The sequence below is a fragment of the Nerophis ophidion genome, linkage group LG12 (genome assembly GCF_033978795.1).
Source record: "Nerophis ophidion isolate RoL-2023_Sa linkage group LG12, RoL_Noph_v1.0, whole genome shotgun sequence".
In the NCBI taxonomy this organism is placed as follows: Eukaryota; Metazoa; Chordata; class Actinopteri; order Syngnathiformes; family Syngnathidae; genus Nerophis; species Nerophis ophidion.
In genome coordinates, this window is record NC_084622.1 from 4,023,219 (window position 1) to 4,040,565 (window position 17,347).

A 17,347-nucleotide genomic window follows, 5' to 3' on the forward strand; every position below is an offset into this window, starting at 1 on the left:
ACATTTATAAAAGGCTTTTATTTTTTGGCGGCTCCAGACAAAGTCGTTTTTTTGTATCTTTGGCCCGATCTGGCTCTTTCAACATTTTGCTTTGCCAAACCCTGGCTTACGCAAACAAAATACAAAAATTAATGTACAAACCCTGTTTCGAAATGAGTTGGTAAATTGTGTTGGAGGTAAATATAAACGGAATACAATGATTTGCAAATAATTTTCCACCCATATTCAGTTGAATACAAAGACAACATATTTGATGTTCAAACTGATAAACTTGTTTTTTTTTTTGCAAGTAATCATTAACTTTAGAATTTGATACTAGCAACACGTGACAAAAAAGTTGGGAAAGGTGGCAATAAATACTGGTAAAGTTGAGGTATGCTCATCAAACACTCTATGGAACATCCCGTGAACAAATAGTCAAATAGTTTAAGAACAACATTTCTCAACGGGCTTTTGAAAGAAATTTAGGAATTTCACCTTCTGCGGTCCGTAATATTATCAAAAGGTTCAGAGAATTTGGAGAAATCACTGCACGTAAGCGATGATATAACGGACTTTCGTTCCCTCAGGCGGTACCGCATCAAAAACCGACATCAGTGTGTAAAGGATATCTTCACATGGGCTCAGAACATTTCAGAAAAACACTGTCAGTAACTACAGTTTGTTGCTACATCTGTAAGTGCAAGTTAAAGGCCTACTGAAAGCCACTACTACCGACCACGCAGTCTGATAGTTTATATATCAATGATGAAATATTAACATTGCAACACGTGCCAATACGTCCTTTTTAGTTTACTAAATTGCAATTTAAAATTTCCCGGGAGTTTCTTGTTGTAAAGGATATCACCATATGGGCTCAGGAACATTTCAGAAAACCCCTGTCAGTAACTATAGTTTGTCGCTACATCTGTAAGTGCAAGTTAAAGGCCTACTGAAACCCACTACTACCGACCACACAGTCTGATAGTTTATATATCAATGATGAAATATTAACATTGCAACACATGCCAATACAGCCGCTTTAGTTTACTAAATAGCAATTTAAAATTTCCCGGGAGTTTCTTGTTGAAAACGTCGCGGAATGACGACGTGTGCGCGTGACGTCACGGACTGTTAGGAAATATTAGCGCTATTTTGGACATCTGTGTTGCTGAATCTTTTGCAATTTGTTCAATCAATAATGGAGAAGTCAAAGTAGAAAAATGGAGTTGGGAAGTTTTAGCCTTTAGCCACAAAAACACACGGTGATTCCTTGTTTAAAATTCACAGAGGTGAAGCTTTCCTATGGATCAGAGCGGTCAAGCGAACATGAATCACGACCAAATTTCAACCAGCAGTTTTCGGTGAGAAAATTGTGGTAAAAAGTCGCCACTTACCGGAGATCAGCTGAGGTTGTGCCGTCCATACAGCTGCCGTCGACTGCCATCAGACACTGGCCTCAAGACACCCGTGGACACACCCCTCCTACTATCAGGTACTATTTAATCTCACTAAAACACTCAGCAACACAAATGAAAGATAAGGGATTTCCCAGAATTATCCTAGTAAATGTGTCTAAAAACATCTGAATCGCTCACAATGCAATCGCGCTTTTTTTTTTTTTACTTGATTTTTTTTTTTTTTTCTAGTCCGTCGCTATCAATACCCTCAAACACAAATCTTTCATCCTGGCTCAAATTAATGGGGAAATTGTCGTTTTCTCGGTCCGAATAGCTCTTTTTGTTGGAGGCTCCCATTAAAAACAATATGAGGATGTGAGGAGCCCTCAACGGGTGACGTCATCGTCTGCGACTTCCAGTAAAGGCAAGGCTTTTCTGTCGACTTTATTGTCGATGTTCCCTACTAAATCCTTTCAGAAAAATTATGGCAATATCGCAAAATGATCAAGTATAACACATAAAATGGACCTGCTATCCCCGTTTAAATAAGAAAATCTCATTTCAGTAGGCCTTTAAAGTTCTACTATGCAAAGCCAAAGCCATTTATCAACAACACCCAGAAACGCCGCCGGCTTCGCTGGGCCCGAGCTCAACTAATTGCAAAGTGGAAAAGTGTTCTGTGGTCTGACGAGTCCACATTTCAAATTGTTTTTTTGGAAACAGTGAACGTCGTGTCCTCCGGACCAAAGAGGAAAATAACCATCAGGATTGTTCTAGGCGCAAAGTTGAAAAGCCAGCACCTGTATTGGTATGGGAGTGTATAAGTGCCCAAGGCATGGGTAACTTACACATCTGTGAAGGCAACATTAATGCTGAAAAGTACATACAGGTTTTGGAGCAACATATGTTGTCATTCAAGCAACGTTATCATGGACGCCCCTGCTTATTTCAGCAAGACAATGCCAAGACACTTGTTACAACAGAGTGGCTTCATAGTAAAAGAGTGCGGGTACTAGACTGGCTTGCCTGTAGTCCAGACCTATAATACCATGAATTGATTAACGAATTGATTAACCATGAATTGATTACCGTGGGGGCTTCACGGTGGCAGAGGGGTTAGTGCGTCTGCCTCACAATACAAAGGTCCTACAGTCCTGGGTTCAAATCCAGGCTCGGGATCTTTCTGTGTGGAGTTTGCATGTTCTCCCCATGAATGCGTGGGTTCCCTCCGGGTACTCCGGCTTCCTCTCACTTCCAAAGACATGCACCTGGGGATAGGTTGATTGGCAACACTAAATTGGCCCTAGTGTGTGAATGTGAGTGTGAATGTTGTCTGTCTATCTGTGTTGGCCCTACGATGAGGTGGCGACTTGTCCAGGGTGTACCCCGCCTTCCGCCCGATTGTAGCTGAGATAGGCGCCAGCGCCCCCCGCGACCCCGAAAGGGAATAAGCGGTAGGAAATGGATGGATGGATGATTACCGTGGACCCCGACTTAAACAAGTTGAAAAACTTATTCGGGTGTTACCATTTAGTGGTCAATTCTACGGAATATGTACTGTACTGTGCAATCTACTAATAAAAAGTTTCAATCAATCAATCAAACCTGTCTCCCATTGAAATTTTGTGGCGCATTATGAAGCCTAAAATACCACAACGGAGAGCCCGGACTGTTGAACAACTTAAGCAGTACATAAAACAAAAATGGGAAAGAATTCCCCCGGAATGCTTCAAAAATGTGTCTCCTTAGTTCCCAAAGGTTTATTGAGTGTTGTTAAAAGAAAAGGTGATGAAACACAGTGGCGAACATGCCCCTTCCCAACTACTTTGGCACGTGTTGCAGCCATGAAATTCTAAGTTAATTATTATTTGCAAAAAAAAATAAAGTTTACGAGTTTGAACATTAAATATGTTGTCTTTGTAGTGCATTCAATTGAATATGGGTTGAAAAGGATTTGCAAATCGTTGTATTCCGTTTATATTTACATCTAACACAATTTCCCAACTCATATGGAAACGGGGTTTGTAAAATATTTCGAAATATGTCTCCAAATAGGACATATGCTGCAAATTACAAAAGTAATCTACTTAGTTTGAGATAGTGCTTTATTAAACTGGATTTTTTTTCCCTTCAGTTTTAATCCGGGACAAATGGGCCATCCGCCTCCATCACAAGTTCCCAGTCACTTTCTCTCCACACACACACACTGTAATTTTCACACACCAGATGAAGACTGAACACACACTCCACACAAGTCACGACATGACCAGACACTTGAAAACAATCTATTTTTCCGCCAAGTTTCCACGCTGCAAGCCAGACTTTTCTAAGCCAAAGGTGCAAATGGAAGAAAAAAGGTTGGAGGGCGTTTCTGAAAACGAATCAATGTGCAGTCAATTCTTTCAGCTCTGAATTGAGTGCTTCTTGGCGAAGAACTGGTTTCCCTTTTGTCTGCTCACACAACCCTCCATTCAAATTGCTATAGGTGACAAGGGGAGCATTTCTTGTCTTTCTACGGGCAACTGGAGGGCCTTTAACAACTACAGTTTGGAGCAAACTAAAGGCCCTTGCGTCTAAAGCAGAGTGCCAAGAAGCCACATATTTTAAAATGTATTTCCATAAGAGCCATATAATTTTTTTTTTTAACACTGAACGCGTGCATTTTTAAGTAAGACCAACATTTCTCGAGTATATTCTTTGTAATAACATTGAAGCTAACTGTGGAGGGGGCGTGGCCTGCAGCGCAGCGTGGTGTGCCAGGACCGGCCTCAAAATCAGCGACAGGTGCATGGAAGGCCCACCTGGGCCTTGATATCTAATCACCTGTCACTCTGTTATAAGCAGCAGCCGGGAGGAGAGACGGGGTTGGAGCCGAAGCCGGATCGCGAACGAAAGAGGAATTGACAATTGCTAGAAAGCAACTGAGAGACTTATTGAAAAATAAAAAAATATTGAAACCCTGAAACAGGCTCTCATGTCGGTGCTTGGTGGTCTGAAAAAACCCCAATAATAAATAAATAACTTCTTACCAATAACGCAACTTCTTAGAAAACGGACGGCTGGAGTAAAAAATGCATGAGAATGTTTTATATTTTGAACATTACTTTTAACACTGTGATTACAAGTGGAATTATTCATTATTTATCGTGTCAGTTCAGATTTATTCGAGAGCCAGATGCAGTCATCAAAAGAGCCACATCTGGCTCGCGAGTCATAGGTTTTCTAGCCCTGGTCTAAAGAGTGACTCGAAACCATACTGCTGATTAACGACTCTTCCTGGATTTGACGTCAACTTAAAGGCAAACATTTTAAAGGAAGTATTGTGCTAAATGCTACTGAACTAACCGCCGAGTAGGGTTGTACGGTATACCGGTACTAGTAAAGTTCCGCGATACTAATGAATCTCATAATGTACTATACCGCCTCTAAAATGTACCGGTCCCCCCTACCCTTTTTTTTTTTTTTTTTTCAACAGGCATCACGCCGTGACATTGCTGGTTTTAGGAGCAAAGGAGCATGTTCGGCAACGCACACACACAGAGTACTTACAAGCAGACACAGTGTGGAGACAGAAGACAGAAAAGGGAGAACAAACGCATTTTGGCCTAAAAACTAAAGAAAAAGGTGGCGTTGTAACACTGAAACGCCCTCTGGAAGAGGTGCTTTAAGACATGGCTAGCTAGTTAGCAGTAACATACAGCCACAATATTTTAACTACTTCTAGATCGCTAATCCTTGTCTCCATGGCGACAAATAAAGTACGTTTCTTACAAGTATCATTATCACTGCAGGACGAGGAAGAGCTCAACATGCTTCACTACACACCGTAGGAGGATACAATAGCTCACCGGCGTCACAATGTAAACAAACGCCATCGGTGGATCTACACCTGACTTCCACTGTAATGATACCAAGTTCAGGAGTGTATCGAGTCGATTCTATGATTACATCGATATTTTTTAGCAGGGCAAAATCTTGAAAATATGTCCCTGGACACATGAGGATTTTGAATACGACCAACGTATGATCCTGTGTAACTATCAATCAATCAATCAATCAATGTTTATTTATATAGCCCCAATTCACAAATGTCTCAAAGGACTGCACAAATCATTACGACTACAACATCCTCGGAAGAACCCACAAAAGGGCAAGGAAAACTCACACCCAGTGGGCAGGGAGAATTCACATCCAGTGGGACGCCAGTGACAATGCTGACTATGAGAAACCTTGGAGAGGAGCTCAGATGTGGGCAACCCCCCCCTCTAGGGGACCGAAAGCAATGGATGTCGAGCGGGTCTAACATGATACTGTGAAAGTTCAATCCATAGTGGCTCCAACACAGCCGCGAGAGTTCAGTTCAAGCGGATCCAAGACAACAGCGAGAGTCCCGTCCACAGGAAACCATCTCAAGCGGAGACTACTTGGTATCGGATCGATAGCTAAAGTTGTGGTATCATCCCAAACTAATGTAAAGTATCCAAACAACAGAAGAATAAGTGATTATTACATTTTAACAGAAGTGTAGATAGAACATGATAAAACAGAAAATAAGCAGACAAAAACAATAAATGAACAAGTACAGTACATTCATAATCCATTTTATACAGCTTGTCCTTCATAATTTTGACAAAATAGTAGAATGATAAATGACACAATACTGCAAACGTCAGCAGACTAATTAGGAGCATTTGTTTGTTTACTTACTACTAAAAGACAAATCGTCTAGTATGTTCACTATTTTATTCAAGGACAAAATTGCAATAAGAAACACATGTTTATTTTCAGTAAGATTTTTTGGTTAAAACAAAAACAATGATGCAAGTTTCGAAAAGTACAGAAATATATTTTGGTACTGGTACCAAAATATTGGTATTGGGACATATTCAAAATCCCCATGTGTCCAGGGACATATTTTGAATATGATAATCCTGTAACTACCAAACTTACTACACCGATATGTTTTAGCCCTTTCATGGTGAGTTTACTGACAGATATAAGTAGGAACTTTAGACTACTTTACATTACAAATGGCAACAGCGGAGGATGAATGTCACAGATGCTGCTCAGTGGCCTAGTGTTTAGAGCAGGGGTCACCAACCTTTTTGAAACCAAAAGCTAGTTCTTGGGTACTGATTAATGCGAAGGGCTACCAGTTTGATACACACTTAAATACATTGCCAGAAATAGCCAATTTGCTCAATTTCCCTTTAATAAATAAATCTATATACACAAAAAAATGGGTATTTCTGTCTGTCATTCCGTCGTACATTTTTTTTTCCTTTTACGGAAGGTTTTTTGTAGAGAATAAATGATGAAAAAAAAACACTTAATTGAATGGTTTAAAAGAGGAGACAACACGAAAAAAAAATTAAAGTTAAAATTTGAAACATAATTTATCTTCAATTTCGACTCTTTAAAATTCAAAATTCCACCGAAAAAAATGAAGAGAAAAATGAGCTAATTTGAATCTTTTTGAAAAAATTAAAAAAAGAATTTATGGAACAGCATTAGTAATTTTTCCTGATTAAGATTAATTTTAGAATTTTGATGACATGTTTTGAATAGGTTAAAATCCAATCTGCACTTTGTTAGAATATATTACAAATTGGACCAAGCTATATTTCTAACAAAGACAAATCACTATTTCTTCTAGATTTGCCAGAACAAAAATTTTAAAAGAAATTCAAAAGACTTTGAAATAAGATTTTAATTTCATTCTACAGATTTTCTAGATTTGCCAGAAAAAAAAATTCACTTTAATCACAAGTTTAAAGAAATATTTCATAAATATTCTTAGTTGAAAAAACAGAAGCTAAAATGAAGAATTCAATTCAAATGTATTTATCATTCTTTATAATAAAAAAAAAATAATACTTGAACATTGATTTAAATTGTCAGGAAAGAAAAGGAAGGAAGGTAAAAAGGTGTATGTGTTAAAAAATCCTAAAATTATTTTTAAGGTTGTATTTTTTCTCTAAAATGGTCTTTCTGAAAGTTATAAGAAGCAAAGTAAAAAAATAAATGAATTTATTTAAACAAGTGAAGACCAAGTCTTTCAAATATTTTCTTGGATTTTCAAATTCTATTTGAGTTTTGTCTCTCTTAGAATTAAAATGTCGTAAGTGCTGCTATTTGAACTATTTTTAGAACAGGCGAGCGGGCAGTTCCACCTGGCTACCTGGTGCCCGCGGGCACCGTGTTGGTGACCCCTGGGTTAGAGTGTCGTGAGTTCAAACCCCGGCCGAGTCATACCAAAGACTATAAAAATGGGACCTCTTACCTCCCTGCTTGGCACTCAGCATCAAAGGTTGGAATTGGGGGTTAAATCACCAAAAATGATTCCCGGGCGCGGCCCCCGCTGCTGCTGACTGCTCCCCTCACCAGATCAAGGGTGATGGGTCAAATGCAGAGAATAATTTCGCCACACCTAGTGTGTGTGTGACAATCATGGGTACTTTAACATATCAAGAAGATAGAGAAAAAGAAGAAGCGTGTTAAATATGGCGGATGCGCGCAATTTTCCGGGATTTATGCAGATCCCAAATGCAGATCAGCAGGTATCAGAAGGTAAAAAAAGTTGATTTTGCATAATAATTCGAAACAAATATGTCTTACTTATACACACACCATAATGGTGTTGCTCAATGTAATATCATTTCTATGGTGCAGGGATACCCATGATTTCAGCCAATTCAATTTCTGACCCGAGTATTTGTCAAATCCTGTCGGCAAATGTCACTCGACCGACCTCTTGTTTCTTCTAGAACGAGCTGTAAACACGCTGAGCTTTCTGGTTTGTGCTTCACGTGTAAGAAAACATGCAGCAAAGTAAATTGACAGAGAGGTCTCGTAATGACTTCCCAGCGCCGCCAATAGGCAACTCACCTGTGCAGGAGTAGTCATCGATCCGGATGTAGCCTGTATGGCAGATGCACAGGAAGGAGCCGGGGGTGTTAACACACATGGTGTTCTCCCTGCAGTAGTGCTTCCCCTCTGCGCACTCGTCGATATCTAAAGGGCAAAGAGATAGGAGACTTGCTGAGACATGGATGGTATTCCTTGAATTATTTATTAATAATATCATGATTAGCTCTTACTAAACCAGGATTCTGTTTTGTAACTTTTATGTACAGAATTTCTAAGCGCAGTCAGGGCATTGAGACTAGGGCCGGGCGATATGGCCTTTTTTTTTTAACATCTCAATATTTTTAGGCCATATCGCGATACACGATATATATCTCGATATTTGCCTTAGCCTTGAATGAACACTTGATGCATATAATCAGAGCAGTATGATGATTCTATGTGTTTACATTAAAACATTCTTCTTCATACTGCATTAATATATGCTCCTTTTAAACTTCCATGCAGAGAGGGAAATCCCAACTAAGTGAATTTACCAAAACTGTATTTATTGAACATTTATTAAGCAGTGGCACAAACATTCAAGTCATTTCCACAACAGAAAATGCAAGATTGTCAGACATTTTAAAACAAGCTATAAGTGCACTTTTGTGCATGATGTCACCAAGATGACATATCAAAACAACACTAAATTAAAGTGCAATTTTTGTACAGAACGCCCCTACAATAGTTTAAAACAAATAAAGTGCACTTTTGTGCATGATGTCACAAAGATGACATATCAAAACAACACTAAATTAAAGTGCAATTTTTGTACAGAACGCCCCTACAATAGTTTAAAACAAATAAAGTGCACTTTTGTGCATGATGTCACTAAGATGACATATCAAAACAACACTAAATTAAAGTGCAATTTTTGTACAGAACGCCCCTACAATAGTTTAAAACAAATAAAGTGCACTTTTGTGCATGATGTCACTAAGATGACATATCAAAACAACACTAAATTAAAGTGTAATTTTTGTACAGAACGCCCCTACAATAGTTGAAAACAAATAAAGTGCACTTTTGTGCATGATGTCACTAAGATGACATATCAAAACAACACTAAATTAAAGTAAAGTTTTTGTACAGAACGCCACTACAATAGTTGAAAACAAATAAAGTGCACTTTTGTGCATGTCACTAAGATGACATATCAAAACAACACTAAATGAAAGCGCAATTTTTGTACAGAACGCCACTACAATAGTTGAAAACAAATAAAGTGCACTTTTGTGCATGTCACTAAGATGACATATCAAAACAACACTAAATTAAAGTGCAATTTTTGTACAGAACGCCCCTACAATAGTTGAAAACAAATAAAGTGCACTTTTGTGCATGATGTCACTAAGATGACATATCAAAACAACACTAAATTAAAGTAAAGTTTTTGTACAGAACGCCACTACAATAGTTGAAAACAAATAAAGTGCACTTTTGTGCATGTCACTAAGATGACATATCAAAACAACACTAAATGAAAGCGCAATTTTTGTACAGAACGCCACTACAATAGTTGAAAACAAATAAAGTGCACTTTTGTGCATGTCACTAAGATGACATATCAAAACAACACTAAATTAAAGTAAAATTTTTGTACAGAACGCCACTACAATAGTTTAAAACAAATAAAGTGCACTTTTGTGCATGATGTCACTAAGATGACTTATCAAAACAACACTAAATTAAAGTAAAATTTTTGTACAGAACGCCACTACAATAGTTTAAAACAAATAAAGTGCACTTTTGTGCATGTCACTAAGATGACATATCAAAACAACTCTAAATTAAAGTAAAATTTTTGTACAGAACGCCACTACAATAGTTTAAAACAAATAAAGTGCACTTTTGAGCATGATGTCACTAAGATGACATATCAAAACAACACTAAATGAAAGCACACTTTTTGTACAGAACGCCACTAGAATAGTTGAAAACAAATAAAGTGCACTTTTGTGCATGATGTCACTAAGATGACATATCAAAAAAACACTAAATTAAAGTGCAATTTTTGTACAGAACGCCACTACAATAGTTGAAAACAAATAAAGTGCACTTTTGTGCATGATGTCACTAAGATGACATATCAAAAAAACACAAAATTAAAGTGCAATTTTTGTACAGAACGCCACTACAATAGTTTAAAACAAATAAAGTGCACTTTTGTGCATGATGTGACTAAGATGACATATCAAAACAACACTGAATTAAAGTAAAATTTTTGTACAGAACACCATTACAATAGTTTAAAACAAATAAAGTGCACTTTTGTGCATGATGTCACTAAGATAACATATCAAAACAACACTAAATTAAAGTAAAATGTTTGTACAGAACGCCACTACAATAGTTTAAAACAAATAAAGTGCAATTTTGTGCATGATGTCACTAAGATGACATATCAAAACAACACTAAATTAAAGTACAATTTTTGTACAGAACGCCACTACAATAGTTGAAAACAAATAAAGTGCACTTTTGTGCATGATGTCACTAAGATGACATATCAAAACAACACTAAATTAAAGTGCAATTTTTGTACAGAACGCCACTACAATAGTTTAAAACAAATAAAGTGCACTTTTGTGCATGATGTCACTAAGATGACATATCAAAACAACACTAAATTAAAGTAACATTTTTGTACAGAACGCCACTACAATAGTTTAAAACAAATAAAGTGCACTTTTGTGCATGATGTCACTAAGATGACATATCAAAACAACAATAAATGAAAGCGCACTTTTTGTACAGAACGCCACTACAATAGTTGAAAACAAATAAAGTGCACTTTTGTGCATGATGTCACTACGATGACATATCAAAACAACACTAAATTAAAGTAACATTTTTGTACAGAACGCCACTACAATAGTTTAAAACAAATAAAGTGCACTTTTGTGCATGTCACTAAGATGACATATCAAAACAACTCTAAATTAAAGTAAAATTTTTGTACAGAACGCCACTACAATAGTTTAAAACAAATAAAGTGCACTTTTGAGCATGATGTCACTAAGATGACGTATCAAAACAACACTAAATGAAAGCACACTTTTTGTACAGAACGCCACTACAATAGTTGAAAACAAATAAAGTGCACTTTTGTGCATGATGTCACTAAGATGACATATCAAAACAACACTAAATTAAAGTGCAATTTTTGTACAGAACGCCACTACAATAGTTTAAAACAAATAAAGTGCACTTTTGTGCATGATGTGACTAAGATGACATATCAAAACAACACTGAATTAAAGTAAAATTTTTGTGCAGAACACCACTACAATAGTTTAAAACAAATAAAGTGCACTTTTGTGCATGATGTCACTAAGATAACATATCAAAACAACACTAAATTAAAGTAAAATTTTTGTACAGAACGCCACTACAATAGTTTAAAACAAATAAAGTGCAATTTTGTGCATGATGTCACTAAGATGACATATCAAAACAACACTAAATTAAAGTACAATTTTTGTACAGAACGCCACTACAATAGTTGAAAACAAATAAAGTGCACTTTTGTGCATGATGTCACTAAGATGACATATCAAAACAACACTAAATTAAAGTGCAATTTTTGTACAGAACGCCACTACAATAGTTTAAAACAAATAAAGTGCACTTTTGTGCATGATGTGACTAAGATGACATATCAAAACAACACTGAATTAAAGTAAAATTTTTGCACAGAACACCACTACAATAGTTTAAAACAAATAAAGTGCACTTTTGTGCATGATGTCACTAAGATAACATATCAAAACAACACTAAATTAAAGTAACATTTTTGTACAGAACGCCACTACAATAGTTTAAAACAAATAAAGTGCAATTTTGTGCATGATGTCACTAAGATGACATATCAAAACAACACTAAATTAAAGTAAAATTTTTGTACAGAACGCCACTACAATAGTTTAAAACAAATAAAGTGCAATTTTGTGCATGATGTCACTAAGATGACATATCAAAACAACACTAAATTAAAGTACAATTTTTGTACAGAACGCCACTACAATAGTTGAAAACAAATAAAGTGCACTTTTGTGCATGATGTCACTAAGATGACATATCAAAACAACACTAAATTAAAGTGCAATTTTTGTACAGAACGCCACTACAATAGTTTAAAACAAATAAAGTGCACTTTTGTGCATGATGTCACTAAGATGACATATCAAAACAACACTAAATTAAAGTAACATTTTTGTACAGAACGCCACTACAATAGTTGAAAACAAATAAAGTGCACTTTTGTGCATGATGTCACTAAGATGACATATCAAAACAACAATAAATGAAAGCGCACTTTTTGTACAGAACGCCACTACAATAGTTGAAAACAAATAAAGTGCACTTTTGTGCATGATGTCACTACGATGACATATCAAAACAACACTAAATTAAAGTAAAATTTTTGTACAGAACGCCACTACAATAGTTTAAAACAAATAAAGTGCACTTTTGTGCATGATGTCACTAAGATGACATATCAAAACAACACTAAATGAAAGCGCACTTTTTGTACAGAACGCCACTACAATAGTTGAAATCAAATAAAGTGCACTTTTGTGCATGATGTCACTAAGATGACATATCAAAACAACACTAAATTAAAGTGCAATTTTTGTACAGAACGCCACTACAATAATTTAAAACAAATAAAGTGCACTTTTGTGCATGATGTCACTAAGATGACATATCAAAACAACACTAAATTAAAGTAAAATTTTTGTACAGAACGCCACTACAATAGTTTAAAACAAATAAAGTGCACTTTTGTGCATGATGTCACTAAGATGACATATCAAAACAACACTAAATGAAAGCGCACTTTTTGTACAGAACGCCACTACAATAGTTTAAAACAAATAAAGTGCACTTCTGTGCATGATGTCACACAAGGTATTTCAATAACTGTCAAATAAAAATGAGATGCATAATGGGAAATCAAATAGTGAAGTGAAGTGAATTATATTTATATGGCGCTTATTCTCTAGTAAGTAAAATCGCTTAAAATAGTGAAACCCAACGTCAAATTTTTACATTCAAACCAGTGTGGGTGGCTCTGGGAGCAGGTGGCTAAAGTGTCTTGCCCAAGGACACAACGGCAGTGACTAGGATGGCGGAAGCGGGGATCGAACCAGCAACTTGAGCCGCTCTACCAACCGAGCCATACTGCCCCAAAGTGAATGTCCTTCCAGCATCTCCTCGTCCGGAGACAACAACACCGGAAATGTGTGCCGTAAAAAAACGTCCGACCGGAACTCTAATAACTAAAGTGCCTTGGGTGAATCATGTAAACTCACTACACCGGTATGTTTTAGCGTTTTCATGGTGAGTTTACTGAAAATTATAAGTAGGAACTTTAGATTACTTTATATTACTGGTGGTTCTTTGGACCACCAGTGACCGACATCACCACTCCTTTTCAGAGTTTACAACCAATTTTATTTTTCAATACCCTTGTTGAATTGTGCAAAGTCTCTGTGCTTTTCAGCAATTGTCTTTTGCCTGGTTCGAGCACATGAATGGTCTCTCTCTGATCTGCTCCGATTCGTGTTCCGCCCTCAACCACTCTCAACAACTCCCCCTTCTTCATCCCGACTGTTGCCTATAGCAGAGCGACAGGTGATCAGACAAACACTCTCAGCTGTGTCATCTCCGTTCCGCCTGTCGATCTCACGATCCACTCTTCCCTCACTCGTAAACAAGACTACGAGGTACTTGAACTCCTCCAGTTGGTGCAAGATCTCCTACCCAACCGGGGATGGCACTCCACCCTTTTCCGGGCGAGAATCATGGAGTCGGTCTTAGAGATGCTGATTCCCATCCCAGTTGCTTTACCAAAATGATCCAGTGAGAGCTGAAAATCCTGGCCAGATGAAGCCATCAGGACCACATCATCTGCAAAAAGCAGAGACCTAATCCTGCAGCCACCAAACCGGATACCCTCAACTAGGGCTGGGCGATATTTCGATATAGTCGATATATCGCGGGTTTGTCTCTGTGCGATTTAGGAAATGATTATATCTTGATATTGGAGTATACGTTCTCACACAGTTGCTTTTAGCTGCGGGCATTACACTACAGGCTCTTCCCACTCTTTCTTGTCTCTCCTTCTCACAGAGACGTAAAACAAGCGCACCTTCTTACATACGTCACATACCGTCATACGCCCTCGCGGAGCAGAGAGGTAGCGGCATGGGTAACGTTAGCTGTGGTGCGAGTAGTAACAAAAATGAAGGAATAATTAATTCCCAATAAAAACAGCAAAATACAATTGCTGAAAAGCACAAAGACTTTGCACAATTCAACAAGGGTATTGAAAAATAAAATTGGTTGTAAACTCTGAAAAGGAGTGGTGATGTCGGTCACTGGTGGTCCAAAGAACCCCGAGGAGCTCTACAGTAATCCTTGCATTAGGTGCGCCGGGTTAAAAGGCGCACTGTCGAGTATTGAGAAAAAATATATATTTTAGGTGAGCCTTATAGTCTGGAAAATATGGTACGTACTTACATCATGTATATAAAACCCTAATGGAGGTGTTTGGATGTGTTTTAAGGGATTTATAGGCGGAATTGCACGGCTTAATTGTAAGCACACATTTGATTGCATTTATTCAAGATTTAGAATGCAAAAAAAAATTGAAATAACATCAATCGGCATTTCTCTCATAATGATTGTGAACAATAGGCAACATTCCATAAAAAGTGCAGTTCCCATTTAAGGTGCTGATTGAATTCAATGAATTTATTTTTAGAGATGTCCGATAATTTCGGCCTGCATATATTATCGGGCGATAAATGCTTTAAAACGTAACATCGGAAATTATCGGTATCGGTTTCAAAGAGTGGATCGTGAGATCGACAGGCGGATCGGTGCGGCGTCTTCAGTAATGCGGACGTTGTACCGATCCGTTGTGGTGAAGAAGGAGCTGAGCCGGAAGGCAAAGCTCTCAATTTACCGGTCGATCTACGTTCCCATCCTCACCTATGGTCATGAGCTTTGGGTCATGACCTAAAGGATAAGATCACGGGTACAAGCGGCCGAAATGAGTTTCCTCCGCCGTGTGGCGGGGCTCTCCCTTAGAGATAGGGTGAGAAGCTCTGCCATCCGGGAGGAACTCAAAGTAAAGCCGCTGCTCCTCCACATCGAGAGGAGCCAGATGAGGTGGTTCGGGCATCTGGTCAGGATGCCACCCGAACGCCTCCCTAGGGAGGTGTTTAGGGCACGTCCAACCGGTAGGAGGCCACGGGGAAGACCCAGGACACGTTGGGAAGACTATGTCTCCCGGCTGGCCTGGGAACGCCTCGGGATCCCCCGGGAAGAGCTAAACGAAATGGCTGGGGCAAGGGAAGTCTGGGTTTCCCTACTTAGGCTGTTGCCCCCGCGACCCGACCTCGGATAAGCGGAAGATGATGGATGGATGGATGGGTTTCAAAGAGTAAAATTAATGCCTTTTTAAAACGCTGCTGTACAGAGTGGTACATATCCGGTAAAATACGGATGTAGGGAGCAGTACAGAGCAATTGCAACTCACAGGAGTTGCAGCACAATTGCAGCATGAGAGTTACTGGCGACGCTTGATGACCATCAACAATGGTGTGTTGTTGCCGGTGCTGTAGCCGTGGTTAACAAGCCAGCTCGCTCGGTGACTGACTAACGACACCATGTCTATGGTTTGGGATTGTTTTAAAGTGTGTCTGGCGGATACAAAACTGGCAATTTGAAGTGACAGCAAAAAGTTGGTTATGCGAGGAGGAACCAAGACGTCTTCCTTTGATACAAGCAATTTGATCTCCCACCCCTTCAAGAATCAGAAGGAGATACACGATAAATACAAGCGGAAGATGGATGAAAAGCACACACCGGAAAAAAGTAGAACCGTTTAAAGTCGGGGTCAACGTTAATCAGTTCATGGTAAAGTTACATTGTTTAATGCATCCAGCGAGGCATCACAAAAAAATTAGGCATAATAATGTGTTAATTCCACGACTGTATATATCGGTATCGATTGATATCGGATTCGGTAATTAAGAGTTGGGGGTCAAATATATTGTACATACAAACACACATATACTCACACACACACACCCCGTTATTCATACATACATAGGTACTTACGCCCCCACATACATAAATAAATAATAAATGGGTTGTGCTTGTATAGCGCTTTTCTACCTTCAAGGTACTCAAAGCGCTTTGACACTACTTCCACATTTACCCATTCACACACACATTCACACACTGATGGAGGGAGCCAAACAGCACCCATCAGGAGCAAGGGTGAAGTGTCTTGCTCAGGACACAACGGACGTGACGAGGTTGGTACTAGGTGGGATTTGAACCAGGGACCTTTGGGTTGCGCACGGCCACTTTCCCACTGCGCCACGCCGTCCCTACATACACAAATACAGTACATACCTACATACTCCGAGTTCGTCCATCTACACACACATTCACGGTACAAACATACAAATACAGTACACACACATTCACTGTACAAACAAACATACATGTACATATACATTTTTTTTTTTCCCAAGATGGCGCCGCTGTAGTGGCTGCTGTTGGCAGGAGCTCTGTGCTCTTGTATCATCCTTTTGTGTTTCCCTCTTGTTTTCATGTCTTATTATATTTTCTTGCCTTTTGGTCCGGGACCCTTTGGGACTGTGTGACAAGGGGTGGCACTTTCGTGACCTCTGTGGTGCTTTTTTTGTGGACTTCTGGATCTGCCTCCCGGGAGCCTTTTGGCCATGGAGACCAGCTGCTGGGTCTCTGCCACACCGGAGTCGGTTTGGAGGGACTGGAGGAGATGTGGATGAGGGGACAGGGCTGCGGAGCTGGCACTGAGCGCTGGGACGGAGAGGCTTCGCGGTGTCTTGGCTGGGTGAGCAGGTGTCAGACACCTCAGTCTCCTTGGACGTATCCTCGCTCATCCATGCGGACTGGACACTGGCCGAGAGTGGAGTCAGCTGTCCTGGTTGCTTTGTTGGGTCTGGTCCTGTCTCTGGCCATGCTCCCTCCACCCCAGCGGACGATGGCGT

At 38.9% G+C, this 17,347-nt stretch overlaps 1 protein-coding gene across 1 annotated transcript in view; it reads right to left on the reverse strand.

Moving 5' to 3' along the window:
* The window catches only part of LOC133562902 (protein kinase C-binding protein NELL2-like), a 382,068-nt gene that overhangs the window by 232,839 nt on the left and 131,882 nt on the right, over positions 1 to 17,347 (reverse strand). Inside the window, exon 7 of the mRNA XM_061916727.1 lies at positions 8,268 to 8,393. Coding sequence (XP_061772711.1) covers positions 8,268 to 8,393 — 126 coding nt within the window. The remainder of the gene's footprint in view (positions 1 to 8,267; positions 8,394 to 17,347) is intronic.